A 23,824-nucleotide genomic window follows, 5' to 3' on the forward strand; every position below is an offset into this window, starting at 1 on the left:
ATTATGGTGAGAGAAGGGAAGAACAATTTGCTGGTTGGTTTGTTGAATGAAAGGTCTAAGATTTGTAATGGACGGTTTCCATGTCTTGGAGGTATTGGATGACAGATGAAGACGATTAAATAGGGTCAGATTGCCAAGAGATGTTGGGATTCCTCCTGTGAAGAAGTTTCTGCTCGATTCCATCACTCCTAACCTTGGAAGGCTTCGATGGCAATACCATCAACAAGTGTTTTATGGGTAATCTTCGATGATCATACATCAAAAAGCATAAAACTAGAAACAAACATTGACACATGTTGATGATCCCATCTCTGGATTTTGTTTTCTGCAATTTATTACTTCCATATAAAAGCACTACATAGTTTATGTGCACAGAAGCTTAACTACCTACTAACCAATGGAATATCTCCTCACTTGAAGATTTAATTTGAGGTCAAACAATGCTTTCCTGATTGCAATTAATTCATTGATGGAGTGCTCTTTCAGTGATGCAATCCATGATCCGAGTGTGTGCGTCACCCGGAGTGCCATCTCGACGTCGCAGGGAAGGCTGAGACTGTCGTCAAAAGCAGCATCAGTAGGTCTCTTCCTCCTGAACGTCTCCGATACACAAAAGTATTCCATAACTGTAGACATCTCCGTCGATATAAGGGTTGTTGGCCACTCCATATTCGGTACCATGTTAGTTTATCCATCATATTTTAGAAAGAAATATAAAGAAGAATACAACAACAATAATAAAGTCATAACAGCTAAGATCGATGTTTATGAGAGGTGATGTACTTTTATATTAATTGTCAGTGACCTAACCCAACCTTCTTTTTTTTTTTTTTTTCATCCTGGTTTTGGACCAGCATTAACATTACGTGTACAGAAGAATATTATGTTAAAGATAATGTACATAAACAGAAGAAAATAATAAGAAACCATTGTTGTAAAACAAGATCGAAAAGCAAGAGATTTTTATTCCCGCTGCTTTGCAGTCCCTTTACTATTATTCTCTTATTCTAACATTTGAATACTATCGAGTTCATCGACAGAATACATGTTGGAGCCAGCCATTCTGTCAAATGGCTCGGAGTTAGAAAAGAAAATGGATTGGATGATGAAGAACCACACTAAGTCTAGTTTTAATTAGTGGATACAAATTTGGATAAGAATATGGATGCTACAACAACAACAACAAAGCGAACCATGTGGAGACGACTATATGGATCTTTCATCACCATTGAGATCTTTTGTCAACAACAAAATATGTTAAGAATATTTGTATATTTATATATAATTTCTATTAATTATTTTTATATATTCCTCTGTCTCTCCTCATATCATTAATAATAACCATTTCATCTTTTTCTAACTACCCACATCTATTAGTCTCCTTAACACATATCCATATCACCTTTATCGATTCTCCTTTGTTTTATTCAAATGATACCTTAGCACTTATCATTAATATCATCTTAATTAACATTCTCCTTCATTGTATTTGTTTCTTATTTGTCCAACAGTCGGATCCATAATAGATTGTTAATCTAATAATTATTATATATATATTTTTTAATCACAAAATTATTTGACACTCAAACAAGTCTTCTGACATTCTGTCATTTCAACTATCCTATTTTTATTCTATGAATCTATGAATATAACAGATGCTAGATTATAAAATTATACTTTTTGACTACTGATGTGGCTATGATTGGATAACAAAAAATCTTTGTCAATACACAAACCAAACCTCTACATGAATTTGTGCCTTGGTAAAGATGAGTAACATTAGTTTCCTACCCGCTAGAAAGCGAGTAACTCGTTGACTAAAATCTAAAAAAGTCTGATTTTTCTACTTTACCAGAAAAGATCACAAATGATCAAGTCTAGCATTACCTACACTGTCATGCAGGCTTCCTGCTGTTGACAAGTCAATTCCAGATGTGCTTTTAAATATCAAGCTTGCTGATGAAGCTATGACGTAGAATAATGATATACTTGGAAGAATAATGAAACCCTACAATTTGCATCGTGACATAGAGGATGCCACGTAGCAGCGACCTTTAATATTTCGATCCTTCTTGCTAATATAGCACAATGACAAGACACTTAACCTATGTTATTATTTAAGCATAGTAGAGTTAGTGCTGATGAGATTATTTCAGAAAAAGAGGAAAAAACAAGAGCTAAATGTAGGAAAACCCAGTTAGTCCCCCCCCCCCAAGAATTACAGGAGCTAACAAGCAGGAAATAATAGATCATAACTGGAACTAATCAAATCCCTTGAGGAGATATTTAAGCTTACCTCTTCTTCCACACATGCCGAATGGAAGATAACTTTTAACCACTAGTATTTAGTTCTTCTTCTCCAGGTGGGCCTCCACTTCCAGAATGCTTGGCTTTCCTTCAGTCTCCCCACTCGTTTTATAGAAATCAACTATCTTCTGATCTAATTTATAGTAATGAACCATCTTCTCCAGAGGTTTCAAATCCAAGTCAATAAAGCAAGCCTGCAGGCATCAATATAAAGTTTCATTTAACTAAATTACTTGGGCAATAGCACTTAAGAAACTTTAGTAATTTTAGTCAGCTATCAGTGTCCTTCCAGAGTGATAAATTTGTAGTTTGCTTCACCTCCAGGAAATATTTAAAAATTAAATACTGACAGGTAAATACTCTGGAAGTAAATACTCTGTCAGAAATGAATTGACAGGCATGCTCTATGTAAAAATGTCAAACAGTCCAGAAATTACAGCACAGGTATCACACATTTTGTTAATAACTTTCTGGTGTCTGGTCAGCTGAGGCACAACACACCAGAAATAGAACTCCAAACTCCAAAGCAACACAAACAGTAAGATCTGGTGACAGTTGAACCATGTAATCAAGCTAAAACTTGGAAATGATTTATAGTACGAGAACCAAATATAAAACATATTGTGTGCAAACTTGATGATGATAACAAGTACAACCACATAAATAAAATTTGATCAAGTAGTGCTGCAAATATGACCATCAATGGTTGTCAATTGAATCTCTTATTGATCATGTATGTCTCTAGGATTGAAAAATAACAAAGAAACAATGACTCATAAACAAACAAGCAACTACAGACAGTTTGTTATATACCTTGTAATTATAGCATTGATTCGATGATTTGAGGGATGCAGAATTACAATCAGATGCGTTATGTCCATCTTCAGTGCGGCTAAAGCTGATCATCAGGCTGCAATCTTTTGCAGTAGCAGCTATAAGATATCCCCTAACAATTTTCAGGCTCTCCTCCAATGATAGAGAATGCAAGAAGGAATACTGATGCAAAAGCTCTGCATCAATTAAATTTTTGCAGACGACACAAGGCTGAGAAATAATATTGTAATATACATGAATAGCCCCTTCTATGTCCAAAACATCCAATTGTTGAGTTTCTAAGAGCTTATCTAAAATCCCAGACCTGAAGATTGCCTCAGCTACAAGCTCAAGAAAGCTAGCTAGCTGTAGGCCACTAGGGGAGATCAGATCCACAATTGCCTCTTCTGCTTTATGAGATTGGACAACTGTGTTATCCAAGCCACCTCCCAATCCTCCAAAGATAAGAGAGCCATTAAAAAATATACGGAAATTATTCTGAGGACATGCAAACAATGCAGTGATGGCCAGATGTATTCTATCTTTTAATCCAGAGAATAGATCAAGTGGGTCATACGGACTTATCTGTGATATCTGCAACAAAAAATTCATAATATATAATCCGAAAGCCTTGCCAAAATCTCATGATGTTGATTGAAGGATAACAGTAAGGAGAACTTATACCAAGGATAACATGTGAAAATTTGATTTTGAGAATATATAAGCCTATCAAGTGTGTACCTTTCCTTGATGAAGTTTTAAGAATTGATGCATTTTAAATCGCGTTACATGTTTCTTAACAGCATTTGCCTCCACTATGTATTCCGAAGATGGGAGAAACCCACATTTTGGCTGATCGGTTGCATCATGAAAGCAAGGTTATGAAACGAAATGGTCAGAAGAAGAGACCAAGCATATAGAGCAACTAAACTAAAAAGGGGAAAAGAAATAAAAAATCTACTCAGAAATAAAGCACCTTTATTTCTACTGCAATGCAGAGGTCATGTTTTGGAGTACCTGAAATTGCACCGAGTGTCATGAAGAATGCGGAGTACATTATGAGGCATTAACATTTATATAGTGAGCATTGTAGTAAGTACATTAAACATAGAAAAATTGCAAGAAACAAAACAGACACACAATTTCAGGACCTATGTGGATAACTTGCACTATAGTCAAAAGCAGAAAATAGAGATAAAGACAAATTTGGGAAGAGATGGACAACGATAATCAAGAAATTGATAGCAAAGAATATACATGTATCAAAAGCTAATAAAACTGTCATTAAATAAACATCAAAACATGTGTGTCCCTTAAAACCTCCAACAAAAACAAGCACTAAATCTTTATTTAACTGTGAATTCTTGAATCTGCTTCAAGCTGGCTAGGAGGGCCTTTCCCTATTTAGCCCTATTGAAAGCCAGGGCACAAAAAGAAAGCAAGTAATTAATCTGACCAATCTCAGAATGATTTCATCTTCATTTTTGATCCTGGATTAAATCCGACAGATTAACTTGATTAATTAAACCATAGATCTATCATAGTCAAACTGGAGTTTGACCAGAATTAGTCAAAGTCTGACTATGTAATTAAACCAATTTGTACTAGGATTAAGGATATAGGTGCTTTTTGTCATTGTTATTAATGTCAGTTTTCAGAAAAAGTCTCTAATGTTTAATTTATAATAAATATTTTACTGGTGGGTCAGTTGAATTCTATCTACTTTCATCATTAATTTTAATGACAGTATCAAATGGCATTCAGTGTCCAAAAACTGTAATTTGAATACGATATAGGTTAGGCTAATTATTATTCTATTAAAAGTTGAATTTTGAGAGTTATAACATCAAGTTTTAGAGGGATTTTTGTGGGTCTTATCATCACAAATACCATCAATACATGGCTATGGGCCCTTGGACACATCATTAGAGTATTGCCGTTTATCTCTCAAAAATTCTATCTTCGATGTTACCATTTTCACTCTAAGTAGGCTCTGGCTGGTAGATATTACATCTTATTAAGCCCTTTGCTATAACTTGTCTTGAAAAATTCTTTACCCCAGACAAACTCAACATAGACAATCAAAAGCATCACATAATAGCCAAAGGAGGGAAGGGGGAAAAAAACCACATTAATTTGGTCCATCTTCAATGGTACCAAGTTATCGATAAAAACCTTGTATGTTCTAAAATTTGATTCTATTTTCCTTTGACCGTCATGTTTCTTCTTTGATCAGCTAACATTCACCAATTCTAACACAAGTTGATATTTCACAAAATAAGGTAGGACAAAGCAATCTATAAACAGGGTTTACAAGCATCTCATTACCAAACTAGTATAATCTTATTTGTGAAAAATACTTTGATACGCTTTAAAGGCATGACATTTGAGATACGGTAAATTTCACACTATCATTCTTAAAATCGTTGGCTGCATGCTGCTTCTATGGTCTTGGCAAGAGGTATTCCTTGATAGCAAGCTTGTATATGAACTTTGTCATTAAAAAAAAGATTAGCTATTTAGATTATCCCTTACCACTAAAAATTGAATGGTCAGAAATAAGAAGCGCAGATTCGTGCAGTACATCAATTTTGGATGCATCAACCCGCCATGGAGGACGTTGACTCTTAATATTTCCCTCAACAGCCTCCAAGAATTCCTTGGAAACATGGACAAGAATCTGCATATTGGAAGGACTTTGAACATAAAAAAGTATGAGAATATAAGAGACTGTTTGGCAAATCTAAAAAATATATCTGACATTCAAGCCATACTATTTCAACCAGAGCAAAAAAACTAAGATGATCAATAACAACTTCCGGGGACTACGGTCTTGAAAAACATTTCATGTAATTGCAGAAATACAAGGCATATAAGTTAGCACCTGTTGGGTTCATTTCAACACCTATAAGTTCCTTCACGGAACAATAAACAATATTATATAATGCACTAACACAGATGTTATAACATTAAATGCCAAAATAAAAATACATGACTTTGCTGGATGTGAAATATTAAGTGTGCTCAAATTTGGAAAAGGTTCAGGATGCATATTTAATTATGTTAAATGGAGAACAAAAAATTATGAACATAGCAACTAAAGAAATAACCAGTTCAGATAAGAAAAGAAATTGTCAAGGCAGTAAGAATAACATACACCAGCATCTACATGCTTGGAATCCAATAGATTACTCATGACATGTTGAATAAAAGCTCTAGCAGCAACATCTTTTGAAGTGCACTCCACGAGTTCACCAATGTCTCTCCATACTAGCTTTTCATGATTAGATAGGACCAAGCATCCATTTGGAGACCGGCTTCTGCCTTTTATAACCTTTTGAATCCGTAATACCTTACCAACCTGCTCCATAAAAACACCCATTTCCAAGCATAACATATTCAGTTATATATACAATCCCATGAAATGATAATAACAACAAACGATGCACTTAAAACGCTATAAACCAGCAGAGAAGTTTATCAAGATCACAAGTTAATGGCATAAACACTTTACCAGCGAGAGGGAAGAGCCACAATAACCCAGGACAATATTGGCAGCTCCTTCTCCTTTGTAGAACCAATCCTTTGCGTCTTCTGCTCTTAACAACATCTTTTCTTCCTATCCGAAAAATGCAATGCATCCAGACTTACTACTGCCTCGACATTAGCAGTATTGTGAAAGGCGCTAGAAGGCATCAAGGTTCCAAAATGCCCGAGGTGGTCACAGATCAACCATAGACCCCGTTCGATAAGCGCAACGCATTAGCTCTACGCTCTCGAATGGGCAATAAGGGTTAGCGAAGTGCAATCATTCGAAGCGAACAGGGGAGGGGTGCCGAGAGCAGGAGGACGCCGGGTGGGGGACTCAGAGCAGGGGAAAGGGGAAGCCCGGCTCTAGGGCATCGGAGCTGAGAGCAGGAGGCACGGAGGGCTGTAGGCTGCACCGTCGGAAGAGAGAGAGAGAGAGAGGCACCGGTGCGCTGAAGGGAGGGGAGCCACGTTGCCACGAACGCCGGTCATCGGCTGCCCTGCACTAGCGAGGGCTGAGTGAGACGCGTGGGCACTAAGGCTCGCGAGACGCGGGCGGGGCTACGCACCGCCAGCGCCACGTGGTTTTGTTGTTGGGGAAGGAGACGGAGGGGAAGGAGGTTGTTAGGATTGGGATCTGATCAAATCGATCGGTTTGATCGAACCACGTGAGTTGAGCCAGGATTCGATCAAATCTTCTTACTGATCAAATCGATCGACTCGAGTCCGAACCCAATCAAACCTGAGAATTATGATTAGATGCGTCCAGGCCGATCTATGCAAGCCGTCCGTGCTGGGCGCTGAATTGAAATTGCCCATTTAAACCGTGTAGGCCATAATACATAAATAAATGTTATACACCTTCAACTATAGAGGTAAAATCTTGTTAGAAGTAATATTCTCTCAGGTAAATAAGCTGATTATTATGAACCGTTCTGATTCATATCTCATAGAGCATAAATATTTCTAATAAATTGATATCACGGACGGCGGTGATTGATGCTCAACTCTTTCGAGGGGAGGGAAGCCGATGAAGATGAAGCATGGAGTCAGGTTTGGACCGGGTCGAGCCGGGCCGCGGGAAGCAGATCAAGATGATTCATAAAGTTTCATACTTGGACCGAGCCGGCATTATGAGGATTCGGATTTAGACCGGGCCGGCTCAGCTGGCTCGGTCCAACGTTGCAAAAGGAGTGTTTGTTAAGCTATGCTTACACCCATTTCTGGGTAACGGAACAAAACTGCAAGGCCGGAGTGACACGGAAAGGGGTGTAATATAAAAATACGGGAGTAGCGTTAAATCACAGTTGCTCATTTTCCCCCTTCTCTTCTTTGCTGTGTGATCAATCCGTCCTTCCTCTCCCTCGTCGCCTCTTTCAAGGTGGCGTCTCTGTTCCTCCGTCGATGAGCTCTACCAGCGCTTTCCATGAGATCCACGACGAATGTTCGCATTCTGTAGTCTGCATCGATCTCTCTGTCTTCACTAGTTCCCAAGACCCAGGTATTACTGATCTCTTTGATCCCTCTCTCCGCCAGATCTCTTCTTATTTTATCTTCTTTTGGGGTTGTTCTTGCAAGTTCGTTTTATGACTCTGGACGTTGGATGCGTTTTTATATGTATCTAATTTTTTGGAACGATTTTTTTTCTATCAAGTAATTGATGTGTCTTAATTCCAATATATTCTCGATTTGAGCGGTTAAGATTACAAGTTTTAAATTGATCATTGTATGAAGAGAGAATTTTATGGAATTCATGAGATCATGAAGCGTCGATAGCATGAACTGATTTAGTAATCATGGTATATGTTCGTTCTGATGATATTTTGTTACTTGCTTTTAGTTGATTTCATTTGTGTTAGGTTATTGATACTATAGTATGCTCTTATTTGTTATTTCTTTTCTATCTTATGCTAGATATTATTTCCCATAAAAAGGTTTTGAATATGGAGAATAACGAAAAACATAATCATTAAAGTGTTAACAAAGGCTATATAAAGAGAGTTTAATTTTTTATTCTCAAATATTAATCTCAATCAAGTCGGAATCAACTTAGCTTGAATGAAGTTTGAGTGGAGTCGAATTATTGAGTCTTCAAATTTCTGACTTCTCAGTATAGTGAGTGCTATGCCATCATTTGTTTTATTAATTCTATTTTGTTATATACTAAAAACAAGTAAAAAAGACACTCATGTAGCCTTCTGATGCTTTAACCATCCATCTCTCCTACTCTTTTTCCTTCTCCGTCTCCCTCGTTGATCAAATGCTATCCTAACCTTGAAGTCTTAACTAATTAATAGTGAGATCACCTTCTTCCTCTCATCTGTCTTACTTTGGTGTCCTGTTGGGTTGTGATCATATTTGTATTATTTCTTACTATAGACATTCATATTATTCACCAAGCAAGATTCTTGTTTCCAGAAATTTTGATGGAACACTACCCAATCAAATTGAACACCTTTTAATCTTGTTTCCCACCTTTGCTTCATGGGAGTCAAATACATCATGCAGCCAGAAAACTAGGGACCCATGCCTTTGTTCTACATGTTCTTAACTTACCGAACAGTCTCTGGTCTAAAGAGAAGCAAGGATGGAAGCTAAATACACTGACATTTTTCACTACCAATGGATGGATAAATTACCATACAATCATCAATCACATTGCAACATTTCCGCTCATAAAGAATAAAATAGTTTCACAACTGTGAAATGCATTGGTGCCTATGGAAGCAGAGCACTCATTAACAGAAGTACAATTGTACAATCCATGATTATTCTAATTCTAGGAGCATTGTCCATATGTTTATGGAATCTTATGAGCGGAAATTCTAGGTTATATGCAGTACAGAATTTATTAGCCTATTTTGCTCAAAGCAATAGTGGATGAACACTTGTTGCCCTGTCAAACTATAGCTTTTCTCCTGCTGTTCTGTCCTCACAGAATTGCATCCCTGATATCATGCAGTTCTCTTATGACATGTTCCATGTGCATTCGCTCTTTTGGTGATTCCTTGGAACATAAAATACCAACTCTAAGCACTGAAGTAATGCACTCTAGTGCTCTCGTACTTAATTCACTTGTTGATGGATTAATGCGATCTGCTTCTGCTTCTGTTTCTCCTTCTTCGGATAACAAGCATGGGTCTATGATCTCAACAAATTTCTCTGGAACTGCCATCTCAACATATTGATGAAGGTTCAGACCTTTTAAGCTATCATCGGTAGGCCGCTTACCGGTGAACATCTCCAGCAAGAGTATTCCAAAACTGTATGCATCCCCTTGAACTGAAACCTTATTGGCCATCCCATACTCTGAAATGCATGTATATCAGTAAGAAATTTTGTATAAATTGAAATTAATTATAAGATGAGAAACCCAGATACGCGTTAATCTACTGATTATTAACCAGAATTCTATTGGTTGTACCAAATCACAAATGAAATACCTACAGATCTGATGAGAAAGATAGTTACAGAATCTCCATCAAGATTCTTTTATATTGGACAAATTAAAAGGGACATTGAGGATCTCTAAAACATGAAATCCTAAAAAAATACTACTGAAGGGAATACCTATATTTGAGACTATAAATAATAGATCAGGATGATGTATATACCCATAAGAAAGTTTGTGTAGTTGAATAGAGAACCAGATAAAAGTTCAGCAACTGATTGTTAGACCAATACTCCTTTATGGCTGCAACATGACAACTCGAATGTGGATTCTCAAAAAGTTTCACTTGATACCCTAAATGATGTAAAGATGCTGTGCACTATTGAGATGAATATTCCAAGAAGAGTTTTAGACATTTCTTTGTGGTAAAAACTAGCACTTGAAACAAATGAAACTGCATATATGAGAATCACACCTGGAGCAGCATAGCCGATGGACCCTTTCAATGTGACTGAATTTGTTGATCTCTGGAATGACTTGCTGACAGTTGTGCTCAGGAACCTTGCCAATCCAAAGTCACCCACATGTGCAACCATGTCATGATCCAGAAGAATATTGCTCGGTTTGAGATCACAATGGACGATAGGGGTTGGACCATGGTGATGAAGATACCCCAGTGCAGAAGCCACGTCGATCGATATATTCATTCTCTGGATGAGGCTTAGTGTTCGTGATGTGCCCCGTTCATCCGCTTCAGGATGGAGCCACTTGTCCAGACTGCCATTTGGCAATAACTCAAAAACTAGAGCTTTGAAGTCATTCCCTCGGAAATCAACACCTGAGCATGATGTTAGTACCTTGACCAGATTCCGATGCCTGATATTTCTCAAAGCTTCGCATTCATCTGTGAAGCTTCTTGAAGCCCCTCTTTGCAGGAGGTTGAGTACCTTCACTGCGACAGCCTTGTGGTCTTCCCAATCCATGGTTCCTTTGTACACAGAGCCGAAGCTTCCCATTCCAATCAGATTAGCAGGCGAAAATCCATCTGTTGCTCTGAGCAGCTCCGCAAAAGAGACCTTCCTATGTTGTTCTTTGATGCATGAGGCTACGGGAGAATGTGTCCTCGACTTGTGGAACCACCAACGAGCTGCAAACAAAGAGAGAAGAAAGATGACGCATAAAATTCCTGCTGCAAGTGAGATGACCGCGATCAGCTTCCCAGACAGATGTTTCTTCTTTGATGCTTGGTCAGGGCATAGTCTCAAGCCAAGCTCTCGAACACCCCCGCAGAGATTGTTGTTTCCTGCTACTGAGAATGCACTTGCATTGCTGAAGACCCCGACTTTTGGCACTTCACCGTCCAAGTTGTTGTAGGAGAGATTGAGATAAGTCATGTTATGGAAATTCGGTATCTGACCGGACAAGTTATTGCTCGAAAGGTCCAGCACTTGCAGCCCTTTTAGCTGGTTCAATGATGAAGGAATGGATCCCTGGAAAAGATTCCCCTGCATGTAAAGATTTTCCAGGACCTCACATTCAGAAATAGTGCTGGGCACGCCACCGGACAATCTATTATCGGAGACATCAATGGTTTGGATGTTTATTAACTTTCCAATTTCTAAAGGCAGGAATCCTGACAGTGAATTGTGTGAAACATTGAGGTACTTGTTGAAGGTGGGGATGAACATGATGTCTTTGGGCACCGTACCGTTTAACTTGTTGGATGCAAGATCCAAGGTTTCTAGAGGGCACTTTCCGAGAGTCGAAGGAATGGATCCATACAATTCATTGCTGGCCAGACTAAGACTGCTTAATCTGGTCAGGTTACCCAGAGTTACCGGGATTTCTCCCACCAATTTGTTTGCGCCCAACTTTAATGTTTCTAATCTAACCAGGCTTCCCAGTGACGCAGGAATGGTACCACTGAGAAGGTTCGACCACATGCCAATTGTGTTCAAGTTAATAAGATTTCCAATCTCTGCAGGAATGCTCCCATATATTTGGTTGTCATACAAGTTTAGCCATATAAGAGTTGTAGACAAATTGGCTATGGATTTTGGCAGCATGCCACCTAGATTGTTGTATGCGATACCCAATACAGCAAAACGGGTGCAGTTGGTCAAGGCATCTAAAAAGCTCCACTCAGCGGCATTCCTTGCTTCCAGCTTATTACTGGTGAGTATCAATGTCTTTAAACTTTGTAGGTGCCCCAAACTTATTGGAATGGTGCCACTCAGTTGGTTGCCACCTAAGAACAAAGCGGTCAAATTCACAAGGTTCCCTATCTCAGATGGGATGGTGCCGTTGAGATGGTTAATATGCAAATCGAGATATCCAAGGTGAACAAGATTCCCAATTTCAGGTGGGATGGCCCCTGCAAGAGAATTATTTGACAGATCAAGCCAGGTAAGAGAGGAGAGGTTCCCTATTGTAGCTGGGATGGCTCCTGTAAGTTGACTATTTGACAAAACAAGTTGGCTAAGAGAGGAGAGGTTTCCTATGGCAGCAGGAATGGGGCCGTTGAGATTGTTGCCGGCCAAGGAAAGTAATGTTAGGCTTGCAAGATTGCCAATCTGTGGAGGAATGCTCCCTGCGAGGCTATTACTCCAGAGGTCGAGCCAGGAAAGCTTCGACAGGGAACCGAGATCACTGGGGATCTCTCCTTCAAGCCCATTGTTATCCAAACGAATAATTTGTAGCTCCAAACAATCTCTGAGATTGCGTGGGACAGCCCCAATCAAATTGTTAAGCCGCAGGTTGAAGGTTTGAAGTTTGGAGCAATTCTGAAACAGAGAGAAAGGGATCGTCCCATCGAGAGAATTATTGTCCAGCCAGAGATGCCGAAGGTGGGACAAAAGTCCGAGCTCTTGGGGAATGGGACCCTGAAGACTGTTGGTGGAGAGGTCGAGTCTCCGGAGGAAGGTGAGGTTGGCTAGGGATGGTGACAACGCGCCCGCCAAGTGCAGAGACACCAGCTCCAAAGCTGCGACCCTCGGTTCACCACTACGGTTGTGGCACCTCACCCCTTGCCACTGGCAGAAATGGAGGGAGCTGTTCCAGGAAGCCAACGCTTTGGATGGATCATCGTAGACGAAGGACTTGAAGGAGAGGAGGGCAAGGTGATCAGTGGAACGAGCGTCTGATAGGGAAGCTGATAAGCCTCGTGAAGAAAACAATAGCAGAGGAAGCAAAAGGCTGAAAGACCATGGCCAAAGGATGCATGAAAATGTGAAGCACCCTCCTCTTGGTTCCATGCAGGTATTATCTAGTAAGAGGCAATATACTGGATCGATCTATAAGTTGATATATATATATATATATATATATATATATATATATATATATATATATATATATATATATATATATATATATATATATATATATATATATATATTGCATGCTGTACCTCTCGTGCATTGACTAATTGCCACTGAATATTTAAGCATATAGGACTTTTCTCTTATTGATTAGCAGCAAACTCGGATTGATTCTAATCCGCAACATGATACTAATTATAGATGTGACCGTTTTCTAACTTATGAAGACATGATCATGATGTAGTTAGTCATGAGAAAAATGTTCTCTTGATACTAATTATTCAAGTTGAATGTTCAACAAGAAGACTGTTGTCACTGACTTGATCAACACAATAATCATGATGTAGTTAGTCATGAAGTAAATGTTCTCTTAATACTAATTATTCAAGTTGAATGTTCAACAGGAAGGCTGTTTTCATTGACTCGATCAACACAATAATCATGATGTAGTTAGTCATAAAGTAAATGTTCTCTTGATACTAATTATCCAAGTTGAATGTTCGCTGTTGTCACTAACTTGATCAACATAATAATCATGATGTAGTTAATCATGAAGTAAATGTTCTCTTAATACTAATTATTCAAGTTGAATGTTCAACAAGAAGGCTATTGTCACTGACTCAATCAACATAATAATCATGATGTAGTTAGTTACGAAATAAATATTCTCTTGATACTAATTATTCAAGTTGAATGTTCAACACGAAGGCTATTGTCACTGACTCAATCAATATAATAATCATAATGTAGTTAGTCATGAAATAAATATTCTCTTGATACTAATTATTCAAGTTGAATGTTCAACAGGAAAGACTATTGTCACTTACTATATCAACACAATAAATTATGATATTGTTTGTCGTGAAAATAAAAAAGATCAAAAACATGTAATGTTATCCAGAACGTGTACCCAATAAAAATTTTGTATGAAGCATTAAGGAAGAGATCGACAACTAAACTCTGTATTTTAATTTTGCATGAGGTACAGTTGATCGATAGATTGAGCCACAGTCGGTCTCCTCTGTTACGTTAGCCTAATAATGAATGAATATTTACTGCATCCGGCGCCAAAAGTAGAAATAGTAATATGGATACGCAACAACAAGTCAAAAGTGCCGTCGCTCTCTTTTGCTCCCGACATGGAAAAGCGAGTTTTACGTGCGACGATTTCCTCGTTGGCTTTTTCTTTTCTTTTTTATCAGTGACATTCTATCAAATGTTTTAAGTCGATAATTCGAGACACAATATGATTTTTTTTAATAACAAGATATATTAAAGTTAAATATGTTTGGTGATTTCTTTAAAAAAATATTTACATTTTAAATATTTTCAATCAGTACTTATATTTTATTTTTTTCACACTGTTTCTAAAAAATTTTCGTTTATTATAATATTTTAGTTTGTTATGGTATTTTTTTTTTAATCTGTTATAATACTTTGGTCACCACAATAAAAACATTGTATGATGTATTTGAAAATACTATAAATAATCTAAATAGAATCTTAGCTTCAACTAATATAATTAAATACCTTATATTGTAATGATATATGGACAATGATAATGAGAGAGACACAATATGATGTCACTTGTAATATTTTAATAAAATATTATAATTTTTTATATAAAAAATATAATAAATGAGTCATAACAGTTAAAAATTAATTAAAATAAATAAATTTTTTTGAGAGATATTTTATGTATTTTTTAATTAAAACTACTGCCTGAAAAATAAAAACAAATGTATTTTTCACGAAATCACCCAAATATGTTTTGTTTCTAATCTGAATAAATTTCAGATGACTAGTCAAAAAATAATTTTACAGGTAATTAGTTTGGAGTCCAATTGAAGGAGTCCATGGTGTTGTTCAAACTTCAAACCCCAAGTGGACAATAGGTTTCTTCTGGGAACCATTAAGAGTGAGATTTGAACTTTCTTTTTCTACTTCATTTGTGCTTCAAAATCAATGTTGTCAATTTTTTGCTCAAACAGGTCCCAACTCAGAAAGAAATAAAGAAAGCTATTTATCTCAATCCTACCATGAACAGGAAGAAAATTGCAGAGAACTGTAACAAATTCATTGATGGAGATTTGACATGTTAATAATAGAATGGCATTGAACTGGTTGGTACACACTCTTTTCTCATGTGATGTTGTTCTAAAAGGGCTCAAACAGAGAAAGAAATGTGAATGCAATGGAAATTAGGAGCTGTCATAAATGATAAAATGTCACAACTATTTGGTTGGATCGATTACATGAATATTTCTTTTTCGGCCATTGAACTTCAAAGTTCATAAGACCTGACAACAAGTGAATTAAACTAGCAGAATTGGTGCTAGCCATCTCGGACATGCAATCAAACACAAATAAAAGATTGCAAATAAAAGGTATTAAGAAGTTCCTAATTGTCTAGGATCATTCTATTTCAACTGTACAACTAAAACGAGAATCACATTACACATCAAATTGTGTTTTAGCATAGGATGATGACACTTTTAAGCGCAGATTCAATTTCATCTTTGCACTACCATATTCTGGTTGTTTACATCCAGCTTGGTTAAGAATGATGAATACCGATATCGGTGGATGCTCAGGATTTCTGGTGCATAAAAGCTGCGGCATCAGACATCTTGTTTTGACTGTCCTGTTCGACCTTTACACTCCCAGGATCATCGACGGCCATGGGAGTAACATCCGGAGCCTAACATGCAATGAATAGAGGGAAATAAGGCATGTTGATTAGCATTGCTATAACTTGAGATTCAGCCGTGCATTGATTAGAGATCATAAGAACTACCTTAAGGCCTGAGACCTCCTCAGCCATGGGTTCCACAGCTTTCGCATTATCTCCAACTACCTTTTGAGCTTCCTGCAATATAGTATCCAAATTAAATGAAAAGAAAAACTGAAGAAAAGGTTCCATGCATGTTGTGCGGAAATGAAGAAAAAAAGTAATACAGAAATCTCCATGCAAATGGTAAATCATGCCTGTGGATGTATATAATGAAGAGATCATGAAACTGTTCTTGTTATACCAACACCTCATGGATATACCAAGCCTCTAGATAACTAAATCTTAACCAATCAAGGAATTTCTAACAGAAATAAAGCAAGAAATATAACATATATGAGTCTTATTTTGAACAAAGTTGAAATCCATTTTTAGATTTTCCAAGGAAAGTCTCTTCCAAATGATAGGCATTTTGTTATACGTCATGGATATGCCAAGCCTCTGGATAACTAAATCTTAACCAATCAAAGAATTTCTAACAGCGATAAATCAGGAAATATAATATATATCAGTCTTTATTTTGAACAAAATTGAAATCCACCTTTTAGATTTTCCAACTAAAGTCTCTTCCAAATGATAGGCATTTCAGTAATTCAAGAAAACGTGTATGCATGTTATGTTTATGTCATATTAAACGTCCAAAATCGTCCCTTTGCTACAACCAAATGTTCAAATTGTTCGCGTACAAAAACCTTTCTTAAGGCCTGCCTCGCCTTTAGTCCTTCCCCATGAAGATTGCTGGTACGGTTAACAAGGTCATTTATTGGTTTGAAGGAAGAAAGGTTTTGGCATTTGTCTTCACACCAACAACGAAGCCCTAGATATGCCATGTCATATCCATCCTTTACCTCTCCAATCCTCCCTATCTCCTTCTGAACTCTTCACAGAGGATGATATATACCCCATCTATGGCTTACCCACAATTTAGTAAATAGTGAAAGAAGTATGAAGGCATAAACAAAGTTGCTTGTCTTTTAATAATAATTAATGTTAATAATAATAACATAATAGTTAAATATTATATTAACATTAAAATTAATAGCTCCTAGAGCAGAAAAAACAGTGACAACGGACTCTCAATATTTTCACGTGCTCAAACTCTATGGAATATGCAAATGGCTGTTAAGAGCTCAATAACAGGTAAAACAACACTAACGACAGGCTCTGCAGTAAAAATCAATCATAGCCGTTTAAAATTTAAATACAGATACACACACATGCACATATATTGACAAGTAGTTGGATATGCTATGATTTGCACAAAGGATATCAGCAAACCCTACCTGATCTTTAAGCTCACGATCCATATTTTCCTTTTTTATTCTCATGTTTTGGATATTATTCGAAAAAGGTTTCCTGTACTCAGATATCTGTCAGTGAGAGGCATTGAATGCTACCCCAAGGAAAGAAGATGAAAAAAAAAGATACCAGGATGAATCTTCTGGATGCTTGGAATCATCCACTTCCATGTCAGACTCAGGATCATGTCTTTCATCTGGATCCTCTTGATCTTCATCTGGCTGAATATCGACAAGCAACATATGAAATAAACAGTGGGAGGCAACTTTCTCAAGTGTATTTTTCATATACTTACAAAAAATGTGAAATTACGTATGCATCACATCTCTTCATACACAGTGAAATTGCCCTTAATAAAACTAAATGATTGGAAAACATTTGACAAGACAACTGAAATAATTCCTTGCCAACAGGGCACCGGAAATGTATAAGGTGCATAGCCTAGACTGTAATATTTACTCACTAGTATCAAACTCCAGGATTGTCATTATTCTTGTACCACAAAGCATGTGGCATGTGGGTGTGCATACCCACTCAAGTGGTGGTCTGCAATGTCCATAATGCAATGTCAACAAAATCACCTTCTTCATGTTGGCTCCTGGTTGCAAGATAAGTGCCACTGTAATCCCCATCTCCAGTGTCATTGAGTTGTGCTAGTCACATGCTCAAGCTCAAGCCTAATTTTGCAAAAGGCACAACATGGAGATAAGGTTGACTGTAACTGACAATTGACGGCAATCTAATTTTCTCTGAGAAATCAGGTATATGTTAAGAATCAACCAGTGGCTGAAAATTCGCTGGAAACAGCTCAGAACCAGTCAGAAATCTGTTGAGTCGACTTATATTGAGGGAAATTGGATGATCCCAGCCAATTACAGCAAGAAACCTCGCCAGCTAGAAGTAATCAACAGGAGGGGAGAGGCTGACGGAGAGAAGTGGTGACGGACAACTTACCTTCTATGCTACCGACATCCTTTCCCAATTGCTCCACTATCTGATGTTGTTGCATCACCATCGCTGCTTCAACTACCAGCAAACTTGCACAAGCAAGTGCAAAACCCTCTATCCTAGTGGATATGTGCTTGGACTCAATGGAAGAAGGCGAGATTGTCCCAGCTTCCGAGGAAGTTTTGGAACGGTTTCCTTGAGTATTTGATATAATATATTTTATGAATTTATGTGAGTCTCTGCGGTAGCTTTTTGTCATTAAACAGTTTAATGCATTAGTTATTTTTTCTTATAACTATGATTCATATATTAAGCAGTGTGAATTACATACCTTATGTAGTTTAATATATAATTAAGTTAATTTAGATTTATAAATTGCATTATAACATAAAATTTGTATATAAGTTAAAATAAAATGCCTTCATTCATTATTACTCCTCAATCGTATTTTTTTTGTTCTTTTCTAATTTTTATTTTTTTATTTTACACTATTGGACGACTGATTCCAATCAACCCACTCCGACAAAAACCTTCTTTTTGCCGCTGAACTTACCAATACCGATCTTGAAGTTACGACCTATAGCCGTGACATTTCACTTCCACGATAACATAGCAACATGGTGTGGCATGATTGATACAGCAAATTTGATAGAACAAATCCCCAAGCAAAGTTTGAAATACTAATAAAAAAAGTTTTAATAAATGCACAAGTAGAAAATATGCAAAAGAAGATATTGAATGACCTGCACAGATGCAATTTACATCCCTCTGAACCTTGGTTTAAATGTCGATCTAGCAGGATTTAAATGAGTTTGCCTTGTGCATGTTAGCTGTTTGCCTTTAGAACATTAGCTGTTTATAACCTGCATGCAGTCTATTGCTGTCACCCCTAGTAGTATGATGGAATCATGTTATACGTCATCTTCCACCTCTATCTATACACCATAAAATTATCAAAAGAATCATACATTTCTCATAATTTAAATGCTTTTATTTATAATTTATAGATGAGCCTACGAACATAGAAATCATGTAATATACAACACTGATAACAAGTGAGATAGCATTAATAATAAACCTAAAAGCAAGCAACACGTCTGACTCTGATCAAATTCAACTAACACAAGTTTAAGATACCATTTGGATCTATGTTGAAGATAAGACACCATCTAGCGTAAAACAACAAAGAAATTTTGGCATAAGAAGAAATAAACAAAGAACTAAGATATCTACGAAATGATTGAGGAAGTGAAAAAGGAGGAACCTATGAGCCTACTGCAACTTGACAATATATGTGCTTTGGCATGGACAAGATAGAAAAATTGTTTTCATTTATGAACAACTAGGTGGAGAACCAAAGAAAGATAAAATGAGGAAGAATCATCTAGATAATATGGACATATTGAAAAGAGACCTATAGATATTGTGGTTATGCGAGATGAATCAATTAATATTAATGATTCCAGGATGAGATAGAGGGAGAACTATAAATATTTTACTAAAAACAATTATAAGGATTAGCTCTTGATTTAACTAGAGATATTTCCTTATAGAAGACTCAATGATAGGAAAAGACTCTCAGTTGATCCTAAATAGTTGGAACATTGTGGCTTGTCGTTTTTTATGATCAAGTAGCTTATCTTTCAAAAGAGATGATACGAGAAGCTTCTCCAAGAATGTTGTTATCTGGCAACTCCAACGCAACCTTATCTTTCAAAAGGCCTCCACTAGTTTTTTGAGACCTCCTGAAATCCAGTTTCAGGAAAAAAAAAGCCTAAACTAGATCAAAACACAATGCATTTTACATTTTATCTCAAGCTGCAAGGAACTGTTTCAATTACTTAGTTTCATCATTGATTTTGGTGCAGCTTCTGCCATAACAAAACCAAAACAAATGGTTTTTGACCAGTTCAGGTGAAACTCGAAAACCAGAAATCAAGCACACTTATTGTGCATTTGTAATAAGAGACTGACTATCTCCCTAAAAAGACGAATGAAAATTATCACACCTAATTTAATCTATATATTCAAAAGAAGAAATACAACATTGTGCTGAACATCAGCAAAAATCAATCAAGTAATAATTATCGACTTAAAAATATATATATTCATAGTTAATTTTCCTAACAATACATAAAATCAAGTCGATGCAGAAACACACAGAACTTGCTTTTTTACTATTAAATAAAATAATCAACATATAAATAGCAGTCAATCCATTTCATTTTTGCAATCAGCAATGAACTCTTTCTTATTAAAAATTTGCTTAACACATTTTTATTGCACATCCAGTAAGACAGAGTTTGTATAACTAATATGGATTTAGCATAATTGGAAGCTGAGATAAGGACTATTTGATTGAAACAAAATGTTAAAGTAACAAGGATTAGAGACCAATAAATAGGGCTTCAGCATAGAAAACTACCTCTGGGAACTCTGTATCAGGTGGCCGTTCCTGAAATTGGACACTAGGAGCATGACGAAGCTTTGAAAGATTATCTAGAAGCCTTGCTCTGATCTCATCCAATTGCTGGCGTGAATTCTTATTCTCCATATTACTTGGTGCAACATGGAGAGTATAATCTGGTCCAAAATACTCATAATATTCATGTTGAGGCATCTTGTCATCAACTTCTATTCCAAGTGCAACTCCTGTCTGATCAAGAAAGTTCACAGACAAAGTTAGATGTTAAACTTGGTAACCATGCATTAGGCCTAGTATTGTGTTACTTAAAAAATACAGTTCACATCATTAAAGGAATTGAAGCTAAAGGATTTTTATGTTTTGATCCCAAGTAGAATTTGATGATGATAGAAAATGGATGGCTTTTGAACAGGAAGACACACACACACACACACATATATATATATATATATATATGTATGTATGTATGTATATATATATATATATATATGTAGGTATATATATATATGTATATATATATGAATATATATATATATATGTATATATATATTCAAAAATAGATCCCATAGATGCACGCTGTTAAGTACAATATACTTTACTTGACATATGCACCCAAGTTCATACCTGCTTGATCTAGAAACATGTTGGATCATATCCAAAAATTCTTCTTTTCTTTTCTATATGGTTAAGCATACAACTAACGCTACAAACTTGGAAACCTTAAAGAAACAATGAAAGTACACAATACAAGAAAGTTTTGTAACTATTTAATTCTATTCTTCTCCTTCACAGAATTGGAGTGCTATTCAGAAAAATAATGTGCCCGTTACTTTACCTAGAAATATAAATACAATCATAATAAATAGAAAAAACATGTGGATTAAGAGTGCTAACGGTATTGGTTTTATCAAAGTACCTCATAACACCAACAGCGAGCAACATTCCTGATAGTATATCCACCCCCACCTACCAGCAATAATGGCACATTGAAAGATCTCATATATCTCACACACTCTGCATGGCCTCTAATAGAAAGGTTAAAACAGCCCAACCTATCTCCAGATAACGAATCAGCACCACACTGAAGTACCACTGCACCAGGCCGGAAGACTTCCATCACTTTTCCCATAATGGGTCTAAAAAGAGATTGATAACTCTCATCATCTATTCCATCATCTAATGGAACATTCAGAGAGTAATATTTCCCCTTCCCATATCCAATATCACGTATGTCCCCTGTTCCAGGAAAGTAATCTCCAAATTTGTGGAATGAAACTGTCATTACTCGGTCGGTTGTGTAAAAGGCCTCCTCCACACCATCTCCATGATGGATATCGATGTCCACGTATAGCACACGCTGAAAGCACAAAGACCAATAGACACACAATTTAAGGTAACAAAAAATACGAGACAAAAATAGACATAGGAGAAGACAATATCAGTTAATCAAACAAAACAAATCATTCTCCAATCCAGTAGATCAAAACAAACAACCAAGGGAAGTAAAGCATTGGCATAAAATGTACTTGGACATACATTTTGGTAATCATCAATGCCATCTGAATCTATGAAGCTAAACGACTTAGGAAACCAAAGCTTCTGTGATGAAGGCCATTGTCTCAAATTGCTGAAGGACAAATCACTAGATCATCTATTCATCATTGTAGAAGCAATTAACATTTTCATTGATAGATAACCAAGTCTTACTAGTGACATCAGAATTCCTTCCTGTGGTTGATAGCCATATCACTTGTTGTCTTCCTTGAAAACCACATCGACAATTTTCATTTCTCTTATGCTTACAAAAGCCCTAATTCAGCCCTCACAAACTCCACCCTTGAGGTTAGGCAAAACAAATTGTGGCACCAGATGTTTGAAGCACATGCTAAAATGATTTTAGAATAACTAAATTATTAATCTTTACCTAATATCATCACTCCTTCTATCATACAAGTCATGCGATTATTTTATTATACGGAAGGCAGAAAAAGCAGTTCCCTAGGGGCAAATAAAAGCCACAAATTTAGGATGGCAACAACCCTAAGAAGGAGCAGAACAGAGGAATCGACGAACCTCGTGGTATTTGAGGAGCTCAAGGATGGAGAGGACGATATCATTGACGTAGCAGAATCCGGAGGCCTCGCACTTCTTGGCGTGGTGGAGGCCGCCGGCCCAGTTGATGGCGATGTCGTGGCCGTGGTTGAGCTTGACGGCGCCGCCTACGGAGCCGCCGGCGTAGGCCTGGCAGAAGGAGTAGAGACCGTCGAAGACGGGGCAGTCCTCGCCGACGTTGAAGCGCTTGAGGGCGCGGATCTGGTCCTGCTGGGTCTCCGGGGAGATGGAGCGGAGGAAGGCAACGTAGTCGTCGGCGTGGAAGCGGCAGAGGTCGCGATCGCGGGCGGGGTTGGGCTTGTAGACCTGCATGTGGCTGAGGAGGCCGTAGTGTGCGAGGAGGGCGTGCGTCATCCGGATCCGGTGCGGCTTCATCGGGTGGCCCTGCCCGTAGTAGTAGTTCCCGATCTCCGAGTCGTAGAAGTAGCACACCTTCCGATTCGTCGCGTCCGGCCCCACGCCCGGCAGCGAGTTCCCGCCGCCCATCTCCATGCCAAATCCCCTTCCCTTCTTCCTTTTCCTCTTCCTCCTCTTTACCTCTTTCCAATCCTATAGACTATAGAAAACAAAGAATGGGAAATTAAGCCTAAGACAATGGAGACGTTGGGAGACGCAAAGAGAGAGAGAGAGAGAGAGAGAGAGAGAGAGTGTGTGTGTGTTTATATAGGTTGGCGATTTTTTTTTATTTAAAAATAAATTCTCGAAAAAACACCTGAAAATTTCTCTCGTAGTAGAGCCTTAATTTAAAAAAAATTATAGAAGACTTTTTTTTTTTTCAAATGATCATTGTGTGTTGATCGATCATCGCTCTACACCTAGTCTTTGACCGAGCCTTCAATCTATTGGTTGTTCTCTTCTCTCATGCTAGACCTACCTAGCGACGGACATTA

At 37.3% G+C, this 23,824-nt stretch overlaps 3 protein-coding genes across 4 annotated transcripts; all 3 read right to left on the reverse strand.

The window, feature by feature from the left end:
* Positions 1-296: 296 nt before the first annotated feature.
* Positions 297-7,218, reverse strand: LOC103976449 (inositol-pentakisphosphate 2-kinase IPK1-like). Of its 2 annotated transcripts, none has more exons than XM_018822625.2 (8): positions 6,635-7,218; positions 6,278-6,481; positions 5,656-5,800; positions 4,097-4,137; positions 3,862-3,972; positions 3,121-3,714; positions 2,297-2,501; positions 297-626 (listed from the first exon to the last, which is right to left on the reverse strand). In XM_018822625.2, the coding sequence occupies exons 1-7, from the start codon at positions 6,728-6,730 to the stop codon at positions 2,346-2,348; spliced, it is 1,347 nt and encodes a 448-aa protein (XP_018678170.2). In that variant the 5' UTR covers positions 6,731-7,218; the 3' UTR covers positions 297-626; positions 2,297-2,345. The 2 variants fall into 2 exon arrangements, with proteins under 2 accessions (XP_018678170.2, XP_009389920.2); XM_009391645.3 differs by having other exon boundaries at positions 297-663.
* Positions 7,219-9,580: 2,362 nt separating this feature from the next.
* LOC135612103 (probable LRR receptor-like serine/threonine-protein kinase At3g47570) lies at positions 9,581-13,293 on the reverse strand. The gene is made up of 2 exons (XM_065107927.1): positions 10,515-13,293; positions 9,581-9,957 (listed from the first exon to the last, which is right to left on the reverse strand). Exons 1-2 carry the CDS (start codon positions 13,291-13,293, stop codon positions 9,581-9,583), a joined length of 3,156 nt encoding a protein of 1,051 aa, XP_064963999.1.
* Positions 13,294-15,749: 2,456 nt separating this feature from the next.
* Positions 15,750-23,566, reverse strand: LOC135609636 (histone deacetylase 1-like). The gene is made up of 7 exons (XM_065103090.1): positions 22,896-23,566; positions 21,739-22,179; positions 20,823-21,053; positions 17,579-17,670; positions 17,434-17,506; positions 16,157-16,228; positions 15,750-16,060 (listed from the first exon to the last, which is right to left on the reverse strand). Exons 1-7 carry the CDS (start codon positions 23,424-23,426, stop codon positions 15,950-15,952), a joined length of 1,551 nt encoding a protein of 516 aa, XP_064959162.1. The 5' UTR covers positions 23,427-23,566; the 3' UTR covers positions 15,750-15,949.
* Positions 23,567-23,824: the final 258 nt, after the last annotated feature.

This window comes from Musa acuminata, chromosome BXJ1-2, assembly GCF_036884655.1.
Source record: "Musa acuminata AAA Group cultivar baxijiao chromosome BXJ1-2, Cavendish_Baxijiao_AAA, whole genome shotgun sequence".
Lineage (NCBI taxonomy): Eukaryota > Viridiplantae > Streptophyta > Magnoliopsida > Zingiberales > Musaceae > Musa > Musa acuminata.